General features: G+C 44.0%; 1 protein-coding gene across 1 annotated transcript in view; it reads right to left on the bottom strand.

The window, feature by feature from the left end:
* Nucleotides 1-22,382, bottom strand: part of ENPP6 (ectonucleotide pyrophosphatase/phosphodiesterase 6) — a 74,725-nt gene extending 52,343 nt beyond the window's left edge. Inside the window, exons 1-4 of the mRNA XM_073578270.1 lie at nucleotides 22,014-22,382; nucleotides 14,271-14,450; nucleotides 4,846-4,957; nucleotides 3,572-3,713 (exon numbers count right to left, since the gene is read on the bottom strand). Of these exons, the coding sequence (XP_073434371.1) occupies nucleotides 3,572-3,713; nucleotides 4,846-4,957; nucleotides 14,271-14,450; nucleotides 22,014-22,254 (675 nt within the window). The 5' untranslated portion in view covers nucleotides 22,255-22,382. The remainder of the gene's footprint in view (nucleotides 1-3,571; nucleotides 3,714-4,845; nucleotides 4,958-14,270; nucleotides 14,451-22,013) is intronic.
* Nucleotides 22,383-27,787: the final 5,405 nt, after the last annotated feature.

Genomic DNA, 27,787 nt, shown 5'->3' on the forward strand with positions numbered 1-27,787 from the left:
AACTGACCTATTATGATTCTCCAGGTCATTATGAGTAGACATGGGTGAACCCGAACAATAAAGTTCGGCGTCCATACCGAACACCTACTGTTCGGGCACAGACACCAGACATGGACTTCACCAGGTAGTCTGTGTTACTGTTCGGGTTCAGCTGCCCAGACACCGGGTGTTTGTCATGAAGTCATGTGCATGAAAGCGCAGCAAACACCACTTCTAATCAGCGGTAAAATCATCACCGCTGATAAGACAGCTGCGATCAGATGTATAAAGTTTACCTCCGGTCACTGGTGTCAGCGGATGGGACTACTGCTCCCATAAGCTGACACCTGCTACCGCTAATAACAGTGAGAGCAGGAGCGGCTGATGGGAGTAATCAGCCAGCTCCTGTGCTGTAAATAATAATTTAAACAAAATGGCATGGGTTACCTTGTATTTTTGATAACCAGTCAGGCAAAACTCACAGCTAGAGGCTGCAACCTTCAACTGTCAGCTTCAGCAAGGCTAGTTATAAAGAATAGGGGGGTCACCACGCACTGTTCTGGTAGCGAACCCGAACTTTTTGCAACTATTTGGCTGAACCAGGCGGACCCAAACATCCAGGTGTCCATCCATCTCTAAATATGGGTTCATAAATACCAAACATGTATAGGTTATTTTTATTTAACCCCCTCTCTGCCATCCGACATATGAACTGGGCCTGTCTGACCATAGTACGTCAACGCTATCGGCGGCGCACAAGGGGGTGACCGCTCCCGGGACTTTAACCCCCGAAATGCTGGGGGTGAAATTGGCAGCGCACACGGGGGGTGACCACTCCCAGCACTTTAACTCCCAAAATGCTGCAATCAAATACAATCGCAGCATTCCAGGAGCAGGCAGAGGGCTGACAGCCCCTCTGCCTTTGGATCAGAGACCCTGCGGCGTGACGCGGGGTCCCGATCGCTGCCATGGTAACATCCAGGTCACCAGAGCTAAGAAACTTCCTGTCATGTGCAGCGCATGATCAGGAGTAACGATGACAAATTCTAGCGCATGTAGATGCTGCTATAGAAGCGATCAGCCTGCAAAAAATGATTGTCCCATAGTGGGACAAAGTAAAATATCAGGAAAATTAAAAAAAAAAAATAATTGTAAAAATATTATTATAATAATAATAAATCAATATATATTTTATCACTAAATAGATATTTGAATGAAAAAAATCTAAACAATGAAAGTTAAAAGTACACATATTTGGTATCACCGCATCAGTAACGACCCGACCTATAAAACTATCCCACTAGTTAACCTCTTTAGTGAACACCATAAAAAAAACAATGCAAAAAACAATTCTTTATAATCATACCGCCGAAAAAAATGTCAAAAAGTGGAATAACATGCGATCAAACAGAGGGATATAAATAAACATGGTACCGCTGAAAACGTCATCTTGTCCCGCAAAAAAAAAAGCCCCCATACAGCTCCATTTTTGTGCACTTCAGACATTTCATAGAGAATATATATATGTACACAACAATATATGCACAACAATAAAATTATGAATAATTTCCATACCTCCCAAAGTACATGAACATCAATAATAGTACAGAAACAAGGCAATTTGAGATGAAGCTGTTTAAATTTCAAGTGTGTGTGTGTGTGTGTGTGTGTGTGTGTGTGTGTGTGTGTGTATGTATGTATGTATGTATGTATGTATGTATGTATATATATATATATATATATATATATATATATATATATACACACACACACACACATACATACATACATACATACATACATACACATTTGAAATTTAAACAGCTTCATCTCAAATTGCCTTGTTTCTGTACTATTATTGATGTTCATGTACTTTGGGAGGTATGGAAATTATTCATAATTTTATTGTTGTGCATATTTACCTAAAATTATTTGAGTTTTCAATTACTCTACATTCAATATGGATACATATTGTTTGCACCTAGCTATTTGCACTCTTATCCCGAAGTCGTGTCTTCAGTGATCGTACTGCTGGCAGCCATTTCTTTGCATTTTTGTATCTCTGTTTCTGATTCTGATGTTTCTAATGTTTGTTTTAACATAATAAAAAGTCTTTTTCATTCCTATGATATACACTTCCCTATTTTTTTTGTTCGAAACAAGTTATTTTCTAGCGAGACACAAAACTTTGACAAAAGATGGTTTGCATTTGATTCTTTTAGAATGTCACAAACATTTAAAAAAAAATCACGATTTTGCAATATTTATCAGGGTGGATGAAACTGATTTTCTGCTTTTTAGGTTAAATAGGTAAAGCAAGATGAACAGCCTAGACGGAAGATAAAACACACATTGTAGCAAACTACCAGAGATTATTTGTGCAGCTGCTGCATTTACAATAGTTGACTGAGCATTGCCTCGCAGGTCTTGATGCTTGTGTCTGCACCCAATTGCCCCCCATGTCTATGAGAGGACCCCAGCTCTGTCACTGATTTATCATAGTTTGGGGCCATATTGGAAGGTTTGCACTGGGGTCCTGAATCTTTATGGTATTTTATGCCTCAGACTATGTTCACGTGTTGCGTTTTTGCTTTTTTTTGCAGTGTTTTTATATCTAAACTAAAGGCTGCTTCTTACCAGCAACAGTTATGGGATATCAGAAATCTCTTGCACGCGCTGGCATTTCTTTCTTGACTGAATTGAAAACTTTTTTTCTTTATTTTTTTAAATCTTCAGCAAGTCAATTAGGTCGGCATTTTTCCACCATAGAAAGCAAAGAGAGCAAAAACATGACAAACAACGCAACCATGTGTTTTTAGTGAATAAAACTAACTTTATTAAACATGTACTGCAGACAAATGACGTGATCTGCACCGAAAAAAATGCAAAAAAAGCGCCAAAATTTTGCTTTGTTTAAGGCTGGTTTCACGTTAGCGTTTTTTAGCGCAGTGCATGGTGCGCGTCCATGTGCCCCTATGTTTAACATGGTGGGCACATGGTCTAGCGTTTGCACGCATTCGTATGCCTTTTCGTGCGCATGCCTTTTTTTGTAGTGTGCGCCTAGGCGTACCAGATGCAGCCTGTTGCATTTTTTGGGTCCGTCCAACGGCGTAAAAAAAACGCATGTGGACGGTTGCACACCGAATACGACAAAATAACACATTACAGTCTATGGGAACGCAGGCGTGTGCATGGACAAGCGCACGCCTGCGTTTGAAATTGCATGCGATTTAAGAGTTAACATGGATAGAAACTGGTTAAAACGCATGCGCCTAAAAAACACAAACGCATGCAAAACGCATGATGCGGTTTTTTGCATGCGTTTCTATTGCGCACGAAGCGCAGCACTAAAAAACGCTAATGGGAAAGTAGCCTAAGCTGTTTCTTTATTGCCAAGAGAGCAGGTTTTGCTTGCAGAAAAAAGCAAATAGCAACATGTGAACATAGCCTAACAGTCATGTGGAGATGTCACATAGTAAAAAGAGCTGTTCTCATCTTTAGTGTCAGTTCATGAATAAACCAATATATACTCATAGTTCTTTCAGTTTTTCCATAAAGATATAAATATAGAAATATAAAGAAAAATAATTACTGTAATTTGTTGGTCCAAGATTTGTAACATTTGATCTACTACTCTAGTGGCATTTTTCCTTTGCTCAGACCAGGGTCCATAGTGATGACCTTCTATATCAATGCGTTCATAATATACGGCAGCTAGTTCAGCATTACTATTCCTGTAAAATAAAGAGTTACATTGTAAGTATAACAAAATTTATTGTGCTTAATTAGCTGATCAATAATACAATTACACCTTCAAGATGATATTCAGTAGATACATGCAATATATACCAGTACATTATCTATCTCTTCACATTTATACCTTTGTTATATGTAATTTCTCTAAATTATATACCAAATATAAATTTTAGAATAGAATGTCCTATTGGGCATGCATCGGAGATTTATTCTTTATCCAGCAAATCGTTCATTTTTTTTTTACTACCATCAAAGCACAACAGTTGAAAATTTATATATATATATATATATATATATATATATATATATATATATATATATATATATATATATATATATATATATATATATATATATATATATATATATATATAGAGTCTTCCCAGCCTGGTGCAGGGCTACAGATTTGCTTCTGGTGTCCTTCGACAGCTCATTGGTCTTCACCATAGTGGAGTTTGCAGTGTGACTGAGGTTGTGGACAGGTGTCTTTTATACTGATAACAAGTTCAAACAGGTGCCTTTACTACAGGTAATGAGTGGAGGACAGAGGAGCATCTTAAAAAAGAAGTTACAGGTCTGTGAGTGCCAGAAATCTTGCATGTTTTTAGGTGCCCAAATACATATTTCCACCATAATTTGAAAAATAAGGTGATTTTCTGGATTTGTTTTCTCACTTAACTCTCATAGTTGTGATCTACCTATGATGTCAATTACACACAGGCCTCTCTCATCTTTTAAGTGGGAGAACGTGCACAATTGGTGGCTGACTAAATAAATTTTTTCCCACTGTATAATAATAATCTTTTTGCTTATATAGCGCCAACATATTCCACAGCGCTTTACAGTTTGCACACATTATCATCGCTGTCCCCGATGGGGCTCACAATCTACATTCCCTAGCAGTATGTCTTTGGAATGTGGGAGGAAACCGGAGAACCCAGAGGAAACCTACGCAAACACAGGGAGAACATACAAACTCCTTGCAGATGTTGTCCTTGGTAGGATTTGAACCCAGAACTCCAGCGCTGCAAGGCTGTAGTGCTAACCACTGAGCCAACGTGCTGCTCATTTACCACACTGTAATAAAATATGAAATGTGTTTTATGGTACCTCAGAGTTTGAACAGCATCATTTACCGCCCTTGTGAAATTAGCATCTGAGGGAAAATTATAATATTCACGGCAGTAATTTGGTCTAACACCAAGAATTTCAACTTCACAGCCTGCAAATAAATGAAAAAAATAATTCTTTTAAATAATATATAACTTCTCACCATTAATAGAGATATGAAAATAATACACAAATCATTATATATACACATGCATTTTATATGGCAGGCGTGGGCAATTAATTTTACCGACGGATCAAATGAGTGACCATCACTGTTGTGGAGGGCTGAACTAATAGCACAAAGTGTTTTGGCCTCACTATTAGTATAAACATATTTTATATTAAAGAGACCCTCCCATGAACTTTTTTCCTCTAAATATGTTCGTATGTAGTGTATTAACATACTCACTTACCCCTGACTTTTCCAGTATTCAGTGCCATTATGCTCTTCGTCTAAGTCTTAACATTGCAAAAAAAAAATTTCTGTGAACTGAAACAGGTAAATACTGTTGCCCTTTTTTGTTATGTTAATTTTTTAATTATTGAGGAATATTAAACAGTGCAGGTTTCTGTTGGCAGTTGCAGGGGTTAAACTGTAACGCTTAGAGTCTCAGAAACTTTCCTGATTGGATAATCTCAGCTGTGCAGTATTGGCCACTCCTCTCTCCTATATATACTTGTCTCTGGCAATCTGGATTGCCAGTATTAGTCTTATACTGCCTGGTGTGGAGTGGAGATGTCTGTTTTCGGTAGAGGAGTTTGGAGGGTTGATCTGTGACTATTGCCTGGTATTTGGTACTCACACTTTTCACATTGCTCAACTGCACAGATCCGTTCAGTCCCACCATCCAACAAAAGAGACGTTCTCACAAATCACTTAACCATCTGCTCACTCTTTCAATCCTCCTTCTCCGAGACTCATGAGATCTCTCTCCCATCCCCGTCCCCTCATGTTATAGCAAGTCGAATCCCCCAACTAGTACACTCAGAAACCCCTCTAATCTTATTAATATTCTCTGCATGCCTTCTGTCTCTTAATTGTGCCCTTTGGAATTCTCGCTCAGTGTGTAATAAACTCTCCTTCATCCATGACTTCTTCCTTTCTGATTCTCTTAACCTTCTGGCTTACTAAAACCTGGATCAAGCAGTTAGACATCACCGCTGCCGCTGCTCTTTCATAGGGTGGACTACACTTCTCTCATACACCAAGATCGGACAACAGAGCAGGTAGAGGTGTTGGTCTGCTTCTATCACCCAAATTTACCTTTCAAGTTATCCCTCAAGTACCCTCACTTATCTTCCCGTCTTTTGAGGTCCATGCGGTCAGACTCTACATCCCCTTCTCCATGCAAGTGGCGGTGGTGTATCGTCTTCTGGGCCCCTCCCATCAGTTCCTAGATCACTTTGCCACCTGGATTCCACATTTTCTCTCCTGTGATATCCCCATCCTTATTCTGGAAAACTTCAACATCCCCATTGCTTTTCCCCTCTCCCCATCTGCTACTCACGTTTTATCGATCTGGTCTTCTCACGGCTTTCATCAGGGGATGATTTCACAAACTACCCTCTCCCACTCTCTGACCACAACCTTCTTTCATTCTCTATCAAGAACTGCCATCCCGCTCAGGTCACCCCCACTTTCCATACTTATAGAAATATACAGGCCATTAACACCCTGAAATTTATGATGGATTTGCAGTCATCATTGGTCCCTCTCATGTCCTGATTCTGCACTGAAGCAATATAATGAAACACTGCAAAGTGCCCTGGATGAAGCTGCACCTCCTATACATAAAACAACTCTAAACAGATGGCGACAACCCTGGCACATGATGCAAACACGTTTCCTACAGCGGTGCTCCAGGTGCGCTGAAAATCCAATCTACCTGAAGATTTCATCCAATATAAGTTTATGCTTAAATCATACAACACTGCCCTTCACCTCTCCAAAGAAACCCATTTCAACACCCTCATCACCTCACTATGCAATAACCCTAAATGTCTCTGACACTTTTCATTTCCTACTCAATCCAAGAGTTTAATATAACCGATACAATAGGTGATAGAAAAATTCCATACTCCCCTAAGGGGATGGGCAACTCCCAGCATAGTCAAAATTCACACATGTAAGGAGCATCCAGCCCTACATTAGCCATAGCACAAAGATATATAGTGTTAAAAATAATTTTTATTCAACATCGCATAAAAACACAATAAACATAGTAATAGATGCAATGGTTGGTTATAGGAGACAAACAGAATTCCCCGGAACCACTCAAAGCTTAGCTACAGTAATGTGCACCGCAGAAGAGACCTACAAAAGGGAGAAAAATGTATATAATACCGCAAGCCACAAGCCTAAGTGTACTATTGCTCATAATCAAAACCTCACCCTGCAGATATATTCAAGTAATACATCGGCTAGACTCCGGTATGAATCAGGGATAAGGGGCCAATACAGAGCAAAGGGGCCCATAAAAGGGTAATGAGTGTGGCTGACCACACGTAAATAACCCTGAGGTAAATCCATGTATGAGGGTAATATCCCTTAATACATAAAGTGACAGTGCAGATTAAAGTGCCCTTTAGTGCTTACCCATGTAGGCGAGTATCCCGGTTCCAGCAACGTGCCCCGACGCACGTTTCGCCTATTGGCTTCCTCGGGGGGCAGTCACCGCAGATCTCCAAGCTGACGATCTGGCCAATTACTTCAAAGAAAACATTGACCATATCCACCATTAAATTTTCTCCCAATCCCCTCATACCATGCACTGTCCTCCCTCCCCCACTGTTAGGCATCGGGTTCCTGTCGCTGAACAGCAGGAATCCCAAGCCTTACCTTCGTCAGTCTCCCATTCCTCTCCGGCCGCAGAGGAGGCTGCTCAGCAGACTGGTCGATCTTGGCGCTCTGCTCAGAGCAGCACTGTGGGTTTGGTTGCTTCTGCCACCTCTGGTCCAGCTATAGCAATGCATGCTGGTCAGCAGCGAGTTACTCCAGGGACTACGGCCTCCTTTCGGTTCACCTGAGGGGTCTTAACGCCATTACCGTTAAGAATAAATATCCTCTGCCACCGATATCGGAAATGTTTGATAGGCTATGGGGAGCAAGAGTATTTACCAAACTTGATCTGCGGGGGGGCTTACAACCTGATTCGCATCCGTGAGGGGGACGAATGAAAGATGGCATTTAATACCAGGGATGGGCACTATGAATACCTGGTGATGCACTTCGGGCTCTGTAATGCCCCGGCTGTCTTCCAAGACTTTGTGAACGATATCTTCCGGGATATGCTTACTACCTCGGTAGTAGTTTATCTGGATATCCTCATCTACTCTCCAGATATTCACTCCCACCGGAGAGATGTTTGCAAAGTTTTCGACCTCCTGCGGGCAAACTCCCTCTATGCCAAGTTGGAGAAAAGTGTGTGTTTGAGCAGGAGTCCTTGCCTTTCCTGGGCTATATCATTTCCACCCAGGGATTGGACATGGATCCTGCCAAGCTACAGGTGGTGATGGATTGGCAAGAACCCCACTCCCTTAAAGCGGTGCAGCGTTTTATGGGGTTCATAAATTACTATCGCCAATTTATCCCCCACTTCTCGACTTTGGTAGCCCCCTTGGTGGCCTTCACCAAGAAGGGTGCAAATCCCAAGTTGTGGTCAGAACCTGTCTCCTTCATTAAGGCCCATTTCGCTAGCGCTCCCATTCTACATTGCCCCGATGTAGATAAACCCTTCTTTCTGGAGGTGGATGCCTCTTCCGTCAGTGCTGGAGCGGTCCTGTTCCAGAAGGAGTCGCAAGGTCGGAAGCACCCATGCTTCTTTTTCTCCAAGACCTTCACACCGGCGGAGAGGAATTATTCCATCAGGGACAGGGAGTTGCTAGCGATGAAGTTGGACTTCTCGGAGTGGAGACACCTCCTGGAGGGGGCTCGCCACCCTTTCCAGGTGTTCACTGCCCACAAGAACTTTGTGTATTTGCAGACGACCCAGCGGCTAAATTCTCGCCGGGCCAGATGGTAATTGTTCTTCTCCCGGCTCTATTTCACCCTCCATTTCCTGTCCGGTGAGAAGAACGTCCGGGCCGATGCGCTCTCCAGCTCCGTGGTGTCATCGGAGGAGGAGGAAGAGCCTCGGTTGATCATCCCGTCTGAAAGCCTGAGGACCGTGGCTCCGGTCGCACTTGAGTCAGTACCTCCGGGCAAGACGTTTGTCCCTGCTCGTCTGTGACCGGAGGTCCCTCTTGGGCTCATTCGTCCAGGGTGGGTGAACATTTCGGGACAAAACAGAACTCTGAGCTTCCGGTGAGGACGTACTGATGGCCGCATATGGCCCGTGACGTCAGGGACTATATTCGGGCGTGCGTCTCTTGTACTCAGAATAGGTCCTCTCGGCTGTGGCCTGCTGGGCTACTTCACCCCCTGCCGGTAGTGGACAGGCCCTGGGAGATGGTCAGTATGGACTTTGTGGTGGGGCTGCCCAAGTCCAGTGGCAGCACGGTCATTTGGGTTGTTACCGAACATTTCTCCAAGATGGTGCACCTGGTACCTCTCTCTCGGTTACCTTCTGCACGGGGCCTGGCAGCGTTATTTATTAAGAACGTTTTCCACATGCACGACATGCCGGACAAGATTGTCAGCGACCATGGTCCCCAGGTTGCGTCTCGGTTCTGGAGAGAGCTCTGTAGCCTGCTCAGCATTGAGCTAAATCTCTCCTCGGCCTATCATCCTGAGACAAACGGATTGGTAGAGAAAGCCAACAAGACCTTGGTCACATATCTATGACATTTTGTCTCGGCCATGCAGGATGGCTGGGCATCTTTGCTGCCGTGGGCGGAATTCGCTATGAACAACGCTGTGGCTGACTCCACCGGTCAGACCCCATTCCTCCTAAATAGGGTGGCAGACTGGGCGGTGGAGGCACGTGACATTTGGGGTCGCACTCAGAATGCTATCCGGGCCTCCAAGGAGAGAATGAGGGTTTCCGCTGATGCACACCGGCGCCCTGCTCCGACCTTTGCTTTCCTGGCGACTTAGTGTGGCTCTCCGCCCGTAACATCAGGCTGTGAGTTGAGTCCACTAAGTTCGCACCTCGCTACATTGGCCCCTTCAAGGTCGTTGAACAGATCAACCCTGTGGTCTACCGTCTGGCCCTTCCACCACACTTGGCTATCACTGACACCTTCCACGTGTCCCTCCTTAAGCCTGTCCAAATGTCCCAGTTCTCCGAGTAATCTGCTGAGACATCAGACCTGTCCTCGGACGAGTTTGAGGTTAATGCCATCGTGGGATGCAGGGTGGTATGTGGAAAAAAGTTTTATTTGGTGGACTGGAAGGGTCATGGTCCAGAGGCTCGGACCTGGGAGTCAGCTTCTCGTTGCGGCATGAGCGCCGCAGTGCTTCCAGCACCTCTCACATGCTAGCGCCAGAGTGCGTCACTCTACCTTAGGCGCTACGCTACTGCAGGTATTGCAGCATCTGTTAGAGCGGCGCTGTGCGCATACTAAGAGCTTTCCAGTCCTGAACTTAGGCTGGTTAGTGGCGCCCGCCAGAGCTGCTCTGTACACATAGTGCGGTACGCTAAGTGCAGCTGCTCCCTGTGACTTCTAACAGGGCACAGCATTCTATTAGTGTCTGTTCATACATCACTGATGCGGTGCTGAGCGCTAGTTGGACTAGAGGGGCTCTAACCCTGTGTCCTTTGGGCAGAGTACTGTGTCTTAGCACTAGCGCTCTCCTGCCGAGTCCTGTGAGGATAATCAGGCTCTCACACTCGTCCCAGCGGCTCAGTGAGGTAACGGAGTTCGCTCCTATACACACACACACCGGGTCAGCAGTTATCCCGCCGGTGTCTAGTTAGTGCTCCGCCATTACTAGGCAGCAGTTAACATCTCTGCACAGTGGACCCCGGGCTGCAAACACTCCTCTATACCATCTTATATTATTTGGTATGTTCCGCAAGCGCATAACACCCACTGCATCTAGCTCACGCTCTGATTTTGAACCAGTGACAAAAGAAGAAGTGATCAGGCTCCTCACATCTTCTCCAGTCCCTTTTCCCCTGCTGTCACCACTCGCCTAACAAAAATATTCAACCTCTCTCTCTTACGGTATCTTTCCCTCCTCATTTAAGCATGCCATCATTCATCCATTACTTAAAAAGCCATCCCTCGACCAAAACTGTGCTGCTAACTATAAACCTGTCTCTAATCTTCCCTTCATCTCTAAACTCCTCGAACGCCTGGTCCACTCCCGTCTTATCTGCCATCTCTCAGATAACTCTCTTCTCGAACCTCTTCAATCCAGTTTCCGCTCTTTACACTCTACTGAAACTGCCCTCAAAGTCTCTAATGATCTACTAACAGCTAAATCTAATGGTCACTATTCCATGCTAATTCTCCTAGATCTCTCTGCAGCATTCGACACTGTGGATCACCAGCTCCTCCTCACTATGCTCCGCTCTATCGGCCTCAAGGACACCGTTCTCTCCTGGTTCTCCTCCTACCTCTCTGACCGCTTCTTCACTGTATCTTTTGCTGGCTCCTCCTCCTCTCATCTTCCCCTTACTTTTGGGGTTCCTCAAGGATCAGTCCTAGGCCCCCTCCTCTTCTATATGTATACTGCCCCTATTGGACAAACAATCAGTAGATTTTGTTTCCAGTACCATCTCTATGCTGATGACACCCAATCATACACCTCCTCTCCTGACATCACGCCTGCCTTTTTATAAAACACCAATGATTGTCTTCCCACTATCTCCAACATCATGTCCTCCCTCTATCTGAAACTGAACCTGTCAAAAACTGAACTCCTTGTGTTTCCTCCCTCTACTAACCTACCTATGCCCGATATTGCTATTTCCATGTGTGGTTCTACCATTACTCCACAGCAACATGCCTGCTGTCTTGATTCAGAGCTTTAATTCACCCCCCACATCCGATCACTGGCTTGCTCTTGTCATCTGCACCTCAAAAACCTTACTTTCAAATCTGCAAAAACTCTTACTATTATTCATTCTTGTCTGGACTATTTTACCTCTCTACAAATCTGTCTCCCCCTTGCCAAACTCTCCCCTTTCCAATCTGTCTTGAATGCTGCAGCCAGGATCATATTCCTCACCAACTGTTATACCGATGCCAGTCATTACACTGGTTACCCAACCACTCCAGAATTCAGTATAAACTTATTACCCTCACCCACAAAGCACTCCACGGCTCAGCACCACCCTACATCTCCTTCGTCTCAGTCTACCACACTACCCGTGCACTCCGCTCTGCTAATGACCTGAGGTTAACATCATCAATAATCAGAACCTCCCACTCCTGTCTCCAAGACTTTCACGTGCTGCGCCAATTTTTTGGAATGCACTACCCAGGTTAATTTGATTAATCCCTAATACCCACAGTTTTAAGCGTGCACTAAAAAAGCAATTCTTCAGACTGGCCTACCGCCTCAACACATTAATCTAACTATCCCTGTGATGCCCATTCAAATTTTTACCATAACCAGGTTCCTTTTATCATGTTCTCATATGCCTTATGCATTTAATAGCCCTTTGTGTCTGTACTTTTACGTATTCTGGCTGATAACCGGTTCATGCAGCATTACATGAACATCTGATTTCCTACATTATGGCTGATCCTAACAACAAAAGCAATTGTTACCATCCACGTTTCGTGTCTCGTCTCCCCTATTTCATCATAGATTGTATACTTGCGAGCAGGGCCCTCATTCCTCTTGGTATCTGTTGATCTATGTGTTTATTGTTATGCTTAATGTCTATTGTCTGTACAAGTCCTGTCTAAAATTTAAAGTGCTGTGGAATATGTTAGCACCATAGAAATAAATTATTATTTCAGTTGCGTGCATAGCCTCTTCCTCTTCTATTTGGTGTTGCTACTTTTTCTTCTCAGTGTTCCTCTCTGTTGTCTGAGAGTGCGTATTTGTATGTTTGGTATTTTCATTTATCTCTTCCCCACTTCTTTGGGTGGCAGAGGGGGACAGATATAGGGCTGATTCGGGAGATCACCATCAGAAGTAATCTGGGGAGTAGGGATAGCTAGGGTGCCCCTAGCATTAGGGACAGGGAAGGAGCCCCTGCCCTGGGAAATTTCCAAAAACATAGATGTGACATCAACCCTGGCTTAACCTATATTTTGATCCATCATGGATCCTATTACTACTCTGGCTGGGCAATTGCAGCCTGGAAGTGGCAGATCTACACAACACTGAAGCTCGACTGGTCTGGGGACCATTACCACCAGCCCCTGGTGGAGCCCAAAATCGCTTTGCCAGACAGGTTCTCTGTGGAGGCAAGACAAGTTTGTCGTGTTCAGAGAGGTCTGTAAGTTATACATTAAGTTATGTCCTCCCTTCTATGGAACTGAGGCGAAACGGATGGGCATTGTAATTTCGCTTCTTCAGGGTGACCCTTAAGCCTGGCCGTTTTCTCTTCCAGCCAATTCTCTGTTGCTTCGGTTGAGGATTTTTTTCAGGCACTGGGTTACATATGCGATGTAGTCTTCACTACATCAGCTTCGGCAGGGAGACCGGCCGGCGGCGTATTGCTCAGAATTTCGGAGGTGGTCCACCGATACTAAGTGGAATTACAGCGCACACTGTAGTCAGTTCTATCAAGGGTCATCTGTAAAGGTAAAGGATGCCTTTGCCCTGCATAAGACAACGGTATCCCTTGAGGCGGCCATGTTTCTGGCCATCCGTGTGGACAGTCGTCTTCGGAGACATAAAGAGACACTCCAATCTGCGGGGGGCCCAGAGTCAAGGTCTACCAAGGGACCCATGTAGTTCGTTGGTGTGGCACGTTCTGTTGGTTCAGCATAAAGTGAAAGTGTTTCTTCTATGGCGGAAAGGGTAATTTTGTGGATGCTTGTTGTCATGGAAAATGTTAAAAATACTTGAAGTCACTCATATCTCCCCCCTGTTTTTCTCCCCTCTCCCATTTGCCATAACAAAACAGGAGCTAGCACTCAAAGCTGCCTGTATGTAAAACGGAAGTGCAGAAAGAGATGTGAAGCAGCTTAAGTAACACGCAAGGAGTCCTCTTTATGCCCAGGTTACTGAAGAGGATGCGTATTGTGCATAGACAAAGAGCTGTACAAAAGATAGGTAACTGAGGCAGGAAACTTCCTTTTCAGGGAGAAGAGAAGCTACTTATATTAATTGTGTTTAGCTATTTACTCTGTTTGAGCTATTTTCTTTATTTCTTATTTGATTGGATGACAAAGTTTGGAAATTGTGTTGAACAATTTTGAATGCAAATGTATGAAACCTGCCATCCAACAATAATAATCACCATTAGATCTAGCTCTCCATAAGTATATAATCTTATATATTGCATATTGTGCCATATAATACAACTCATTGTAAAGCTAAATACCAATAAGATTAATAAAAAAAAAACAGTTACCTGGCCAATAGTACATAAAAACTTTCCTTTCAGCTTTTTCCATTGTGACCCAGAGTGGCTCTGATCCATCCCACCACATTGGTAAAAGACTATCTTTGTTAGCTCCAATATCAAATGACTTGTTTGTCTCCTGATCCCACATATAATTTCCAGTCATGTGATGAACTTCACAGTGTCGTCCTGCAGAAACAAAACTTGTATTGCAGTTAGACAGTGAAGAATGTACTTTTTCTCCTTGTTTTTTCAGTATTTATGTGGCGCTCTAAATACAGTTGAAGTCATAAGTTTCCATACATCAGTCATATTCCTTAAACCTTAGTATTTCACATTTTCTAACCTTTACTGCTAGTACACAATCCCTTTATTAGGTCCGTTGGGATTGCTACTGCTTCAAGAATGTCAAAATAATAACAAAATTAAATGATTTATCTCAGCTTTTGTTTCATCACATCCCAAGAGGGTCAAAAGTTTACTTACACATGGTTAGTATTTGGTAGTATTGCCTTTAAATTGTCTAACTTGGGTAAATAGTTTTGGGAAGCTTCTTCCTCATGGACACTTTCATTTTGCACTATAAATTTTCTACGGGATTGAGGTCAGGACCTTGTGATGTCCACACAGTTACATTCATTTTGTTGTACTTAAGCAATTTTTCCATAACTTTCTAAATTATGCTTGTAATCATTGTCTATTTGGAACATCATAACTGATGTCTTGAGATTTTGTTTCAATACCTGCACATAGGTACTTTTCATTTCTCATAATGCCATATATTTTCTAACGTGGACTAGACCTTACTGGCAGCAAGGCACCCTAACAATATTATGCAGAAATACTCATGCTTCATGCTTGAGATGGTGTTTGTTACGTGTACGCCGCTATTTTCAGATATGGGTGGAACAGGTCTCATGAATTCTTTGGAACTCTGGGGGAACCGCTACTTAGGGCAACCATGTACTGCAGCTTCCTAAGGCACAAAATGGATCCTCTTGCTCACACAGATACAACTAATAGAGTCCTCATGAACAGTGTAGTTTAATGTCACAGCACATTCAGTACAATTCAAGTCTCTTAAGCACAGGCTTTATAACAGTACAGCTGCTTCTTAAGGCACATTGACTAAGTTTCTTTTGTTAGCACAGATCAAGACCCTACAAAGGCACAGCAGTACACAGCATTCCTTCTAGGACAGTGAGATGGAGGAGGGTTTGCTGAGGGAGATTATCCCTGTAACACAATTTATCGTACTTATCTTCCTGTTCCTGATAGACTTTCACCAGTAGCAGTATAGGGATTAGCCCAGCTCCACTCTGTAATGGAATTCTGTGTCCCTTTGGTTCACTTGCCTGAACATATTTTAGAGACAGATCATACACCACTCATCCCTTTCGGCTGCTGCCAGAATGTAAACAAGTCTCCCACAATCCCCATGAGGCTCTGCTAACCACTCCCTGTCTCCTTTGACTGTGTTAATCCCACTAGTTGCTGGATGCTTTTGAAGCAACAGCAGTTAGCACTATTTCTGCATGTCACACTCTTCCCTCCTTTTTGAATGTCGTCCTCGACATTTGCCACAATTGATCGATCTGACCAATTCTAAGACAGTGGTGGAAGTCATGTCACTTCATATACATATTGGCATAACATTCATAAACATTAATAACAACCTATTCTTATGACCTTTTACTTGTCGTACTCCTGTAAGAAACAATTAAAACAAACAGCATCTCTTCAGTTGGAGCTTTTCGTACATCTTCAATCAGCTCTCTCTCATACTACTATAGACCTTAACAGTTCTTTGTTTCTACAAAGCCATTAAAGGAAAATGAGAGCGTGAAAACAAGTCTTTCCATCAGGCAACATCTTCCATACTTCCTCTCGGTGGTGAATACCACTCAAGTGGGCTTACTTGGTCTGTAGGCAGGGATACCTGTTTTTAATTGACAGTCATTGGGACTTGACTAGGTTCACCAAGTGTCTCATGTCAGCATCACGGGCCTCCTCACTTCTCAAGTTGAAATCCTTCTGATGGGTTGTTCCTCAGATACCACAGGTTCTTCTGTTGCAGGAATTTCTTCTGCTGCACTCATATCTCGTACTTCCTCAGATGCTCTTGGAACTGACTCTAAGTTCCTGTACTTCTCCTGAATCATCTGGTTCTGCACAGTCAGGTAATACCGCTCCTTCTGAATGATGATCGGTCTCTGCAGTGATCGGTGTTCGATCATTAGAACTGAATTGGACTTCTTCTGTACTCCTTGGTACAAACTCTGGAGCCTCTGGACTTAGTACATCCCTCTCATTGCCAGTCCACGAGATACAACAATGTGCTCTTCTTCATCAGAACTCTCAAGGTCACTGTCCACCTCTGGAGCTTCAGTCGGGGTAGTCCCGTAGTCGATCTCGATCTATGTTGGTCTACTTCTGGGGAGACTTGTTGTGGTGGGAGATAATCACAGGATAGCAGTAAATTCTGATGAACTATTCTGGTTTTCTTGTCCTCCGTTTCCAATCGGATTTCATACACTGGACTGTCATCTGCTTTCCTCCTTACGACCACATAGACCTTGTTTTTCCAGTATGAACAAAGTTTTCCTGGACCACCTTTTTCATGTACGTTCTTGACTAGCACCTGAATTCTCGGTGTGAATTCTGCTCCAAAACATGTTCGATCATAGTACTCCTTACTCTTGCTCTGCCCTTGGGTAGCCACTTTGGAGGCTATGTTGTATGCCTCTGTCATTCATTCCTTCCATTTCCGAACGTACTCCGGATATGTTCTGTATGTCTCTGACACTGGAGTGTCGAACATGATGTCGATTGGCAGTCTTGACGATGGTCCATACAATAGGAAGAAAGGAGAATAACCCATTGCCTCGCTCTTGGTACAGTTATATGCATGTACCACTTTTAACATAGAACTCTTCCAATCTTTCTTCTCATCAGCTGTTAAAGTGAACAGCACTGACAATGTCCGGTTAAAACGTTCCACTTGTCCATTACCCTCTGGGTGATAGGGTCTTGTATGGGATCTCTGAATTCTACAGTACTTCCCTAATTTGGCAAAGAGCTGGTTCTCAAATTCTCTTCCTTGGTCATGGTGTAGCCTCGTTGGGAACCCAAACTTCAAAGCAAAATCATTGAAGATCTTCTCTGCCACTGGTCGACCAGATTTATTAGTGGTGGTATATGCTTGAGCAAATCGCGTAAAATGGTCCATCATCACCAGGATGTATTTGTAACCTCCCTTGCAAGTCTCGAAATGTAAAAAGTCTATTGAGACCATCTCAAATGGATACGTAGTCTGGATGTTGTCCATAGGTGCCTGGGTTGATTTGTTGGGATGTTTATCTTTCAGGCACCCACACTCACTCACTAGTCACGTATCGCTCTGCATATACTGCCAGAAGAAACATTCATGGATCAAGTTTGTTGTTCAGCGATATCCTTCATGCGTTGCTATGGGTTATCTCAATAATGGGCAGTTCATAAGGCCACGGTGGGGTTCAGCAGGCCTTCATTTTTGTACAGTAATTTGATGGCAGATTTGTTTTTAACACTCATACAAAAGAGCCTTCTTTGGTAAAATGCAAAGAGTATAAAGTTGGTTGTAAGGGGCCAGCCAGGGCCATACTGGCCATCTAGCAATTTTGGCAAATGCCAGAAGGGCCTGTCTGGCCATGGGCCGCCTTGTCTGCGATGTTGTTAACAGAATCGGTGTTCTCAAGACACCCATACTGTTATGAGCTATGAGGAAGCACAATGTTGCTGAAGCCGTCACTTACCCCAGCAGGCCACAGGTATAATTAGAAATATTGGTCTTGTAGTAAATCTTGCTTTCCTCCATCCAGGGTAATAATAATATATCCCATCTGGTGTTTGGGGACAGGGACATGGGCCTGTGTGATTTCAAATGCCAGGGCTGAAGTTCAGTCCCAGTCCGTACCTGTGGTCAGCACAGAGATGGCTGATTGGGCTCATGCATACAATGCATTCCAGGAATTCAATCTAGATCCAGAGAAGCTGGCCAGCCATAAATGTGTTGTCATTTAACTGTGTCTTCTCTATTACATTAGTGGGAATAGCTTATCACTGTTGTCATACCTAGAAAGTTCTGTGCAAGTCTGCAGATTCCAAGCAGTGGAAATACCAGCTGCTTGTATAGTACAGATATGCTGAGGAAATAAACAGATAAACTCTAATAACGTTGTGTGAAATAAGCAGTTCTGTAATGCCCAACATCAGCTAAGTCAATGGTCGTCAAAGTGTGTTCATGCTGCATCAATTTCTGCTTTTTTTGAGCAGGTCTGCTCAAATAAAAAAAAAAATGAAGTTAAAAAAAAAAAGTGCTAACAAAACAGAAGAATGGTCTTGATAAATGGAAAGGGAAAGCCATTTGATATTAAGGTTTTAGAGTGTCTTTTAAACACTTCAGACTTTCAAAGACACCAAGCATTTTAAAAAAAGTGACATATCCTTTTGGCGTTTTCCGCTAGGACGGCATTCAATACTTTACAATAGAAGTCAAAGAAAATTCATTTGAGTGTCTGTTTGAACATACTGTTAGGGTGTGTGCACATGCTGCGGATTCTGGTGTGGAATTTTCTGTGTGGATTTGCCTAAATCGGCAGGTTTATCTGCAGTTTTTCAGCTGTTTAGCCTGCGGGTTTCCCCTGCGGTTTGACACCTGCCATGGAGCAGGTGCCAAACCGCAGCGGAATCCACACAAAGAATTGACATGCTGCGGATTTGAAACCGCAGCAAATCCAGCACCGTGTGCACTGCGGATTTCATTTTCCATTGATTATAATGGTGCTGTTCTGGATCCGCAGGACCAAATCCGCTGCGGATGCGCAGCGTGTGCACACACCCTTAGTGTTTTTACTTAAAAAAAAAAAATGCTGACATCTTCATTGTTTAATGGGAAAAAAAAAAATAGGGAAAATACTGTACAAGTAAAAGCACACCCAAAAGACACTGAAAGAATGCTTCAGAATAAAAGGCCAGCAGAAAAAAAAATCTCTACCTGAAAAGTCCTAAGTTAGGGCCCCTTAAGGACATAGTACGCGATAATACTTCTCATCCATGTGCTGTCCATTTTAAAAGCAGCGCATGGACCCATTTAATTTAATGAAACTATTCCTGCATGTCCTGACTTGATCCATTTTTGTGGATCAGACTCATTTGATGGGTGAGGCTGTGGATATTTTACTATGTGCGCGCTGTCCTTCAAGAAAGAGCAAGGGAGTGAGCGCTACTGGCACAGGGAGAAGAGAGCTGGCAGGGGACCACGCCGCGCAGCCAGGCAGGTGAGTATGTCGTTGGTCCTGCATGGAGGGAGAAAGGGAACCATGCTGGGACGCCAGCATGAGGAACGGCCACCACTATCAGTGTTTGGTCAGTATTTTACCTCAGTATTTGTAAGCCAAAACCAGCTGAGGAACAATCAGAGGAAAAGTATAATAGAAACAAGTCACCACTTCTGCACGTTTGACACATTCCTGGTTTTGGCTTACAAATACTGAGGAAAATTACTGACCAAAAATGGATAGTGGGGCCGTAGTCTCAGTGTTACATAATCCGTGAAAAACACAGAACCTGTACAAGAAAACTGCCATCTGAATGAGTCCTTAGGGTATGAGGGTATGTGCACACTGCGTCTATTTATTGGAGAGGAAATAAAGCATGAAGTCAGGTTTTTGAGGACAATTTGGAGAGTTTCTGCTGAAAAAAATCCTAAAAAACCCCCTGCTAAAATACCCTTAGGCTATGTGTACATGTATGCCGAAAATTTCTGCATAAAAACCGGACTCCTTCCCAGAAAACGCGCGTTTTTGCCGCGATTTTTGCGCATTTTTTCCGCGCGTCCCCTGACACATAGAAAATAGCTAGAAATGCTGAATTTTCCGCGAAATTAATGAGCATGCTGAGTTTTTTACCGCAAAGCGTTTTTTTCGTGGAAAAAAACGCATCAATATGCACAAAAAGTGCAAAATGCATTAAAATGAATGGGAAGCTTCTTTTAAGCGCTTTATGAGTGGATTTTTTGGTAAATCCGCGGGGAAAACGCGAAAAAAAAAACACTGTGTGTGAACACAGCCTTAGGCTATGTGCACACGTTGCGGATTCCGCTGCGGGTTTTTCCGCACGGAAACGCAGGTAAAGTGACCTGCGGTTTTCCTGCGGTTTTGCCCTGCGGTTTCACACCTCTACTATGTTAAAGGTGTGAAACCGCTGCGGAAACCGCCCAAACAATTGACATGCTACGGTTTGTAAACCGAACGGAAAAAACCGCAGCGTGAGCACAGCATTTTTGAAAACCCATAGGCTTTCATTGTACTGTACCATGTCAGCGGAACTGCTGCGTTTCCGCAGGGCCAAAAACGCTGCGGAAACGCAGCAGAATCTGCAACGTGTGCACACAGCCTTAGGATATGTGCACATTGCAGCTATTGAGTTTTTCCAGGCAAAGCCATTTCAGAAAAACACCAGTGGTCAATTTCCCAAAGAATGAGCATTTCCACTCCATGGTTTCCAAACCCCAAAGCAGTTAAAAGTGCCCTAAAATGGAACATTTTCATTTTATGGGTTGCTTCTTAAACACTTTTTCAAGTGGATTCCATGTTGAATCGGCCTGAAAAAGATGCTGTGTGCACACTTATCGCTATGGGTATATTCAGAAGTAGCAGTATTTCCCTGGTAGTCTTAAAACAGAATTTGCCCATGTCTATGTTATGGGCAGTATTTGTGTCAGCCCCAATCAGATGAATGTGAGTTCTGACACAAATCTGTCATGTGATAATATATTCTTACCAAATGATTTTCCATGTTTAGTTTAGCACACAGAAGATATGTTACGACAAATATACAAAAAATACTTTCACACCTGGATATCAATCAGGAATTTCTAGCTGCTTTAAACAGCATCTCTCTAGTTTACAAGAACTTTATCAACCAATGTAAAAAAAAAGCATTGGTTGAGGTCTATTTAAGCAAGTTTTTTACATTTTCTCAGAAGTGAAACAAAATCATCATTTCTTTTTAAAAATATAACAACGGTCGCAAAAAAACATGAATGTGTTGCAAGAAGTAAATTCTGCATTTTCTTAATTTTTACTAAGCTGCAGTTTGGAAATAGGAGAATGGAATGATTAATCATGTTTTTAAAGACTCTGTTTTGCCATGGCATACCCATTAAAACCCATAGCTTTAATAGTCTCCATGTACGTTCTGCTATTGATAACAAGAATAGAGCGGCAGACTGAACTTTTTTCAGTCTGCAGAAAGCCTGAAAGAAACCAAGAAGAAACAGAGCCTTAGGGTGTGTGCACACGTTGAGGATTCTGCTGCGGATCAGCAGTGGAATTGGCCCTGCGGATCCGCAGCAGTTTCTGCTGCGCTGTACAGTACCCTTTTAATCTATGTAAAATGAAAACCGCAGTGCACACGGTGCGGAGTTTTCCACGCAGATTTGCTGCGGTTTCAAATCCGCAGCATGTCACTTCTTTGTGCGGATTCAGCAGCGGTTTGGCACCTGCTCCATGATAGGTGTCAAACCGCAGGGGAAAATCGCAGGCTAATCCGCAGGTCTTTTGACCTGCAGATTTAGACAAATCTGCACAGAAAACTCGGCAGCAGAATCCGCAACGTGTGCACACACGCTTAATTTCCATATTTATTATATTGAAACTAGTATTAATAAAATCAGTAGTCAACACAAATACTACAAGGCGCAGCACTCACCTGTCATGAGAGTGTAGTAGTTGGGATAGGAGAGGCTCGGGAAGTCAGGGGTCATATAATCCACTTTGACTCCACTCTGGACAAACTTTTTGAAGCCAGGAAGGGCTTCAAGTTCTTTCTCATTAATATAATCATATCTGAAGCCGTCGATCAAAAACAGCAAAAGTTTGTTGCTCACTGTGGATGGGGTGGCCAGACTGAGGGTGAGCAGCAGGACAGAGAGGGATCTGTATGGGGCCATGGTTGTAGCTGGATGTTCTCCAATGTCAGTGCTGCTGGTCACTGAATCAGAGAAGAGAGCTACAAGCTGCTCTGCAAAAAGGGATGGGCCTGACTTTGGCTCAGCAGAAGCTCTCACACAAGTCTGATTCTACAATGCGTAACCCTTTGTGATACAGGTGACTGCTGACAAGTTTGTATATCATACAGCATTGTTTCGGGAATTTGTACAATAGACTGAGGAGAATTCCAGAAACTTACATAAAACCGGAATGCCGGGACTTTCATTTCATGAGTTTCCATTGCCGCGCAACTACATGGTAGCCTTATCACCACGCATGATGCCAAGCATCAGATGCAATGGCGTAAAGCAGCCACCTCTGGACCCTGGAACAATAAAATCATTGTATGTGGAGAGATGAAATCACACTTCTCTGACGTGTCCAGACCATACAACCCTTTCCCCTTCTCCTTCTGACACAAAAGAATCACACCTGTATTTTTTTTTTTAAATAGCACAAATTTATTGGAGAGGTAAAAACAACTCTCATCTTCTATATAAAACCCTTTTGTTGGAGGGGTAAGGTCGCAGCTCTCTCTCAATTAACCACCGGAAGTTGTTGGGATATGCCGCCGGACTCCGGGCACATGTTACCCGTCTTGCTCTTCTGCCAAGGAGTAGCTATGACACCTCAGAGCTACGATCCCCCCACGCAAAGCAAACAATGCCTCCTCAATCCCATCTTGCAAACCAGACAAAAATATGTCTAATCCAATGTCTGTCAAATGTACCCCGTCCGGGCGCAACATCCTGGCGTTATTACCTTCCACCTGTTTATGTCTCACAATAATCCCACCCTTAAAATGCACGAACCGAGAAATACGATGGTTGACCGCTCTTCATGCTCGCTCAATACCTGCCCAATCACGCGCACCACGCCACACAACCCTGGGGATAATCTCCAATCAAACAATGTGAGAAAAAACCCGGGAACTTATCAAGATCTGCCCGCATTAACGTGAGGAGCTCAGTCAGCTGTAACGAACCCAAATCATTTCCCCCTACATGAAGAACCAAGATAACAGCCTGGGTCGCCATCCTTGATATTTGAACCACCTCAATCAACACCTGAGACCATGTCAACCCACGGATGCCTCTCCAATTTACAACCACATTGCGGAAACTGAGTGATCTTCCGCCGGGACGCAATTCATCTCTCTGCTCAGCCCAAAACACATAAGAGTGACAAAGGATCCAAACATTCGGCCTGGGACAACCTAAAATGAGAAAAACTGAAATATAAATGCATATCAAGCTATTATGACAAACAATTCAGGTCTGATATAGCGAGAGAAACATGTTGAACGCCACCTACCAATCCTCATGATCTCATCATCCATAAAACCCACTCGAGCAGCCTCGGTAGCTGCACCAATCCTGAAGGAATGAGTACCGAAAACATTAAATTTGCCTTAATAGAGCCAAAAACTGAAATCTGGTCAACAACGATCCATCCATGTGCGCGAAAAAACGAGAAACGAGCGACTATCCGGCCTTATTGCCAAATACTGCTGGGTCGCCCCTCACACCCAGGGCAGCGGGGTACTCAGAACCGGGCCGGTGTCAGGGGGATGAATGTGTCACAGCAGCGGTGACCCGGTCCGTGGCCCTGGGCGCCCAATATCAACGGCGGTGATGTTTGTGCTGTTGTGTCCCAAGTCTATGATGGGAGTAAGGCGTTAGTGGCTCACTACTCCTCCGGTGTCAGTTGCTGGACATAAAGATCCAATCAACCTCGGGGACCGGGCCCCGGCCTTTGCGCTCTGGACTGGAAGGGTTCTCTCTATTTCTCAACCTGCTTCCCACCGTCCTTCTATTCTCCTTCGTTCCGATCTGTTCAATCTCTATTATGGAATCTGTAGTCTCCAGTCTACGTCTCTTTCTCCTTCTCTTCCTTCCCATGCCAGCTGGCACAGTTCACTGGGGCAGCTGCAGCACTCCTTCCTCCATCCCTTATTCCAGGGATCACCACTACTCACCGAGTGTCTGTCCTCTCCTACTCCGCCTGCCTTCTTCTGCGGACTGACCTGTAATCCTACACCTTCCCTCTCTTTTATATCTAACTCCACCTGCCTCCCCAGCACCTCTCGTGTTACGAAGCCAGGGACCACAAAAGGCACTCTGTGACCTTTCCAGCATAAAGCATGGATGGGTCCCTGATGAACTATCCTGTGTGTGGGGTGCAGGTGTTGGAATGTGGAAAGGGAGCTCCCACCCTACCTGGATGGTGGGGTACCACACCTTAGGAGAAGGTGCAGTACCTCTGTGGCGACTGAAGCCTCAGGGGCGCCACACTGCTAGACCAATTTAATGGTGCAAACTGGACCAGTAATGGAAAACAAAGGAAACCATAAGCCATTACCCAAGGCGACTTTTTTTGAACGCCGAATCCGAACACAGATCCCACCATTGCAAAATGAAACGTCATTATGTTGTAAGTCTCCAGGCATGCGTGCTGAAGGAGCTACCAGCTCACTAACCCGCAGTGCCCCAGAAAAGGCGATCCTGAAAGCCGCCGAAAACAATACAGATTCAAAATGAGAGCTGCACACTGAATTTGTGCTAGCAATAATACGAGACAAAAGCGAAAAAGAAATTGGCCGTCTAACAAAGCTCTGATCTCGAGCACTTTTCCAACCCTTTAGGGCCTGGCAAAAAATTAAACTTTTCATAACATTCTCCCATCCTCTCAATTTAAAATGAAAAGACAACCCTGATAACCTATTCCTGGCAACCGCTGCCGAGCAACCACAGGCGTGCAAGTGTTGCAAATAAATCTCCGTTGCCACCAACCTTTCCCCACTAGAAGTATGTACAGGAAGGTTACCCACAAAAACCCACCAGTCCTGCCACACCTTACCATAGGCATTCCAAGTTGACGGAGTCACTGACGCCCGGACCAGCAGCATTAGAAGGTTTCCGGCACTTCCCATAGGTATCCAGGGCACGGAGTTCCCCATTGACTGCCAGCTGGAGCAAGATCCTAGAACTTCTGAAAATCAAAACATGAAAGAGATTCAGCCAACGCATTTTGTAAACCCGGTATATGAAGAGAACGGAACCAAATATTCAAATGCAAGCATTTCAACACTAAAAACCGAATCATCTTAATGACTGGGATCAAAAAAGAGGACAAATGATATAACGCATGAACCACACTTTGTCCGACTAAAACAATTGCGTGAATTACTCAACTGTTCACCCCAAATGACAACTGCCACTACAAAAAGGAATAACTCAAGCAGTGTAAGATTTTTTGTCCATCCATTTGCAACCCAATTTTCTGGCCAAGGCTCAGCGCACCACTGGTCACGTAAAATCACACCAATACCCACTGACCCAGCAGCATCTGCAAAGAGGGAAATATCCTGACCCGACTTCTCCTCACTTTGAAAACAAGTGCCACCATTATAATTCAACAAGAAACTCCTCCACACCCGAAGGTCTTCAAGTAACGGAAGACCAAGCCTAATTCTGTGGTGAGGAAGCTTGACACCACGCGTGGCCATCGCTAATTGGTGGGAAAAAATTCTGCCCATAGGCATTACACGACACACAAAAGCCAATAAACCCAAGAGAGATTGCATCTGCACCAGGGTAACTTTTTTATGGAAAGGAAACCATCTTTTCCAAGAGCTTAGCAATCTTTTCAGAAGGCAAATGGAACAACATATTTACAGAATCAATCTCAATTCCAAGAAAAGATAGACAGGTCAACGGACCAACCGTCTTTTCTTCTGAAAGCGAGACCCCGAAAACCCTCATCATGCTGCGAAACCTAATCTGTACCTGCGCACAAAGGTCTGAATCTGCCGAACCAACAAACAAAAAATCATCCAAATAGTGAGTCACCCAATTGGAGCCTGTCTCAAATTTGACTACCCATTCAAGGAAACTAATAAGTAATTCAAAATACTTACATGAAATGGAACAACCCATGGGTAAACTGGTGTCATAAAAATAGTCACCATCCACAAAACATCCGAGAAGATGATGACAATTCGGGTTAACTGGAAGAAGACAAAAAGCCGACTCAATATCAGAATTGGCCATCAGGGTCCCGAGTCCTGCCTGACGCAGCAGCATCAACGCATGATCAAAGGACGCATAAGCCACCGAGGACTCTTCCTGACTAATTCTATCATTCACCGAAGAATGCTTTGGGTGCGATAGGTGATGAATCAGTCTAAACTCGCCCGCCTCTTTTTTAGGAACCACACCTAATGGGGATACCCGCAAATTGGAAAAGGGGGGTGAAGAAAAAGGTCCAATCATGAGACCAAGTGCCACTTCTTTCTAATGTTTTTCATCAAAACTAAAGGAAGCTCCCTGGCTGATTTTAGATTGGAAGAAAACACCGGGTCCTTGGAAAAATTGAAAGTATTGTGAGGTAGCGCTGTCTTACAGGTTGGGGGACGCACGCTTAGCAGCGATAAAACAGTTCCGGTACAGGTTTTCATCAACCATAACACAGTCCTTTCGGTTTATTAATCCTCATAAACCAGGACAGCAACAGAAAGTTCACTTAACAGCACAATCAGCATAGCGTCCATGTTAGCAATGTCCTATAGTTACATAAGCTGTGCAGTATTCAATGTGCAGGGTTCCTAGCCCCAAGTTATCTCACCCACGTCCGGGTAACCTCACGGTTCCTTTATCATGCAGCAGGCATTCATTCCCTCCAGGGAACTAACAGGTGCTGGCAGCCATTACACACAGCGTCCACCCGTGCTGTCACGCAGGAAGCCCCATCTCAGCAGACCTTCCACACTGGACCTACCGGGTCCAAGCATTCACTATCATGTGACCAGACATAGGTACCTTATATGGTCCATAACCACACCCACAGGTGATCACATGGCTATGACCTCACTAAAGGTCCTATTGCACACAGCCACACACAGGCTTCCCTGACACCTTGTAACGGAACCGTCATCAGTACCTCTGCTAATCATTATGATCATTCAGTATCCTACACCCATTAGGACAATGGAAACGCTTATACGGCTGTCCTGGGACACCCACACAGCGCCCCCTAGCTGACACAGTGGTCACTACACCACAGTATAAAGAAAGGTGTTTGAACTCGACACGCAACTGCGTTGCAGCCACTTTATTATGATATTCACTTAGCCACAGCTCCATCGCGGTGATACTCACTGGGGTCCTTATCTTCGTGTTGGCTAATCGGCCATGCGAGAGTGGATTTTGTGGATGGACGAGGGCATTTAGTGACTGAATGCGATCCCCCACATGCCTAGCACTCATACCTATATTTATATAATCCGTAATATTTACAGTGGCCTTCGTTGAACAGCCAACAAGTTCCGGGTGTCTACGAACCGGGACTGGCACTGAGCCTGTCTGCTGGCCAGGGGCGCCATAGTGAAAGGGCTGCATGCTCCTCTGGGACATCATAAGACGTAACCAAGAGCCCATAGCCTTAACTCCCCAACCAAGGTGCGGGTTGATGGCAAAACGCCGCCAAAAATCC

Source organism: Dendrobates tinctorius, unplaced genomic scaffold (genome assembly GCF_039654945.1).
Source record: "Dendrobates tinctorius isolate UK_male_01 unplaced genomic scaffold, ASM3965494v1 ptg000008l, whole genome shotgun sequence".
Taxonomy (NCBI): Eukaryota; Metazoa; Chordata; class Amphibia; order Anura; family Dendrobatidae; genus Dendrobates; species Dendrobates tinctorius.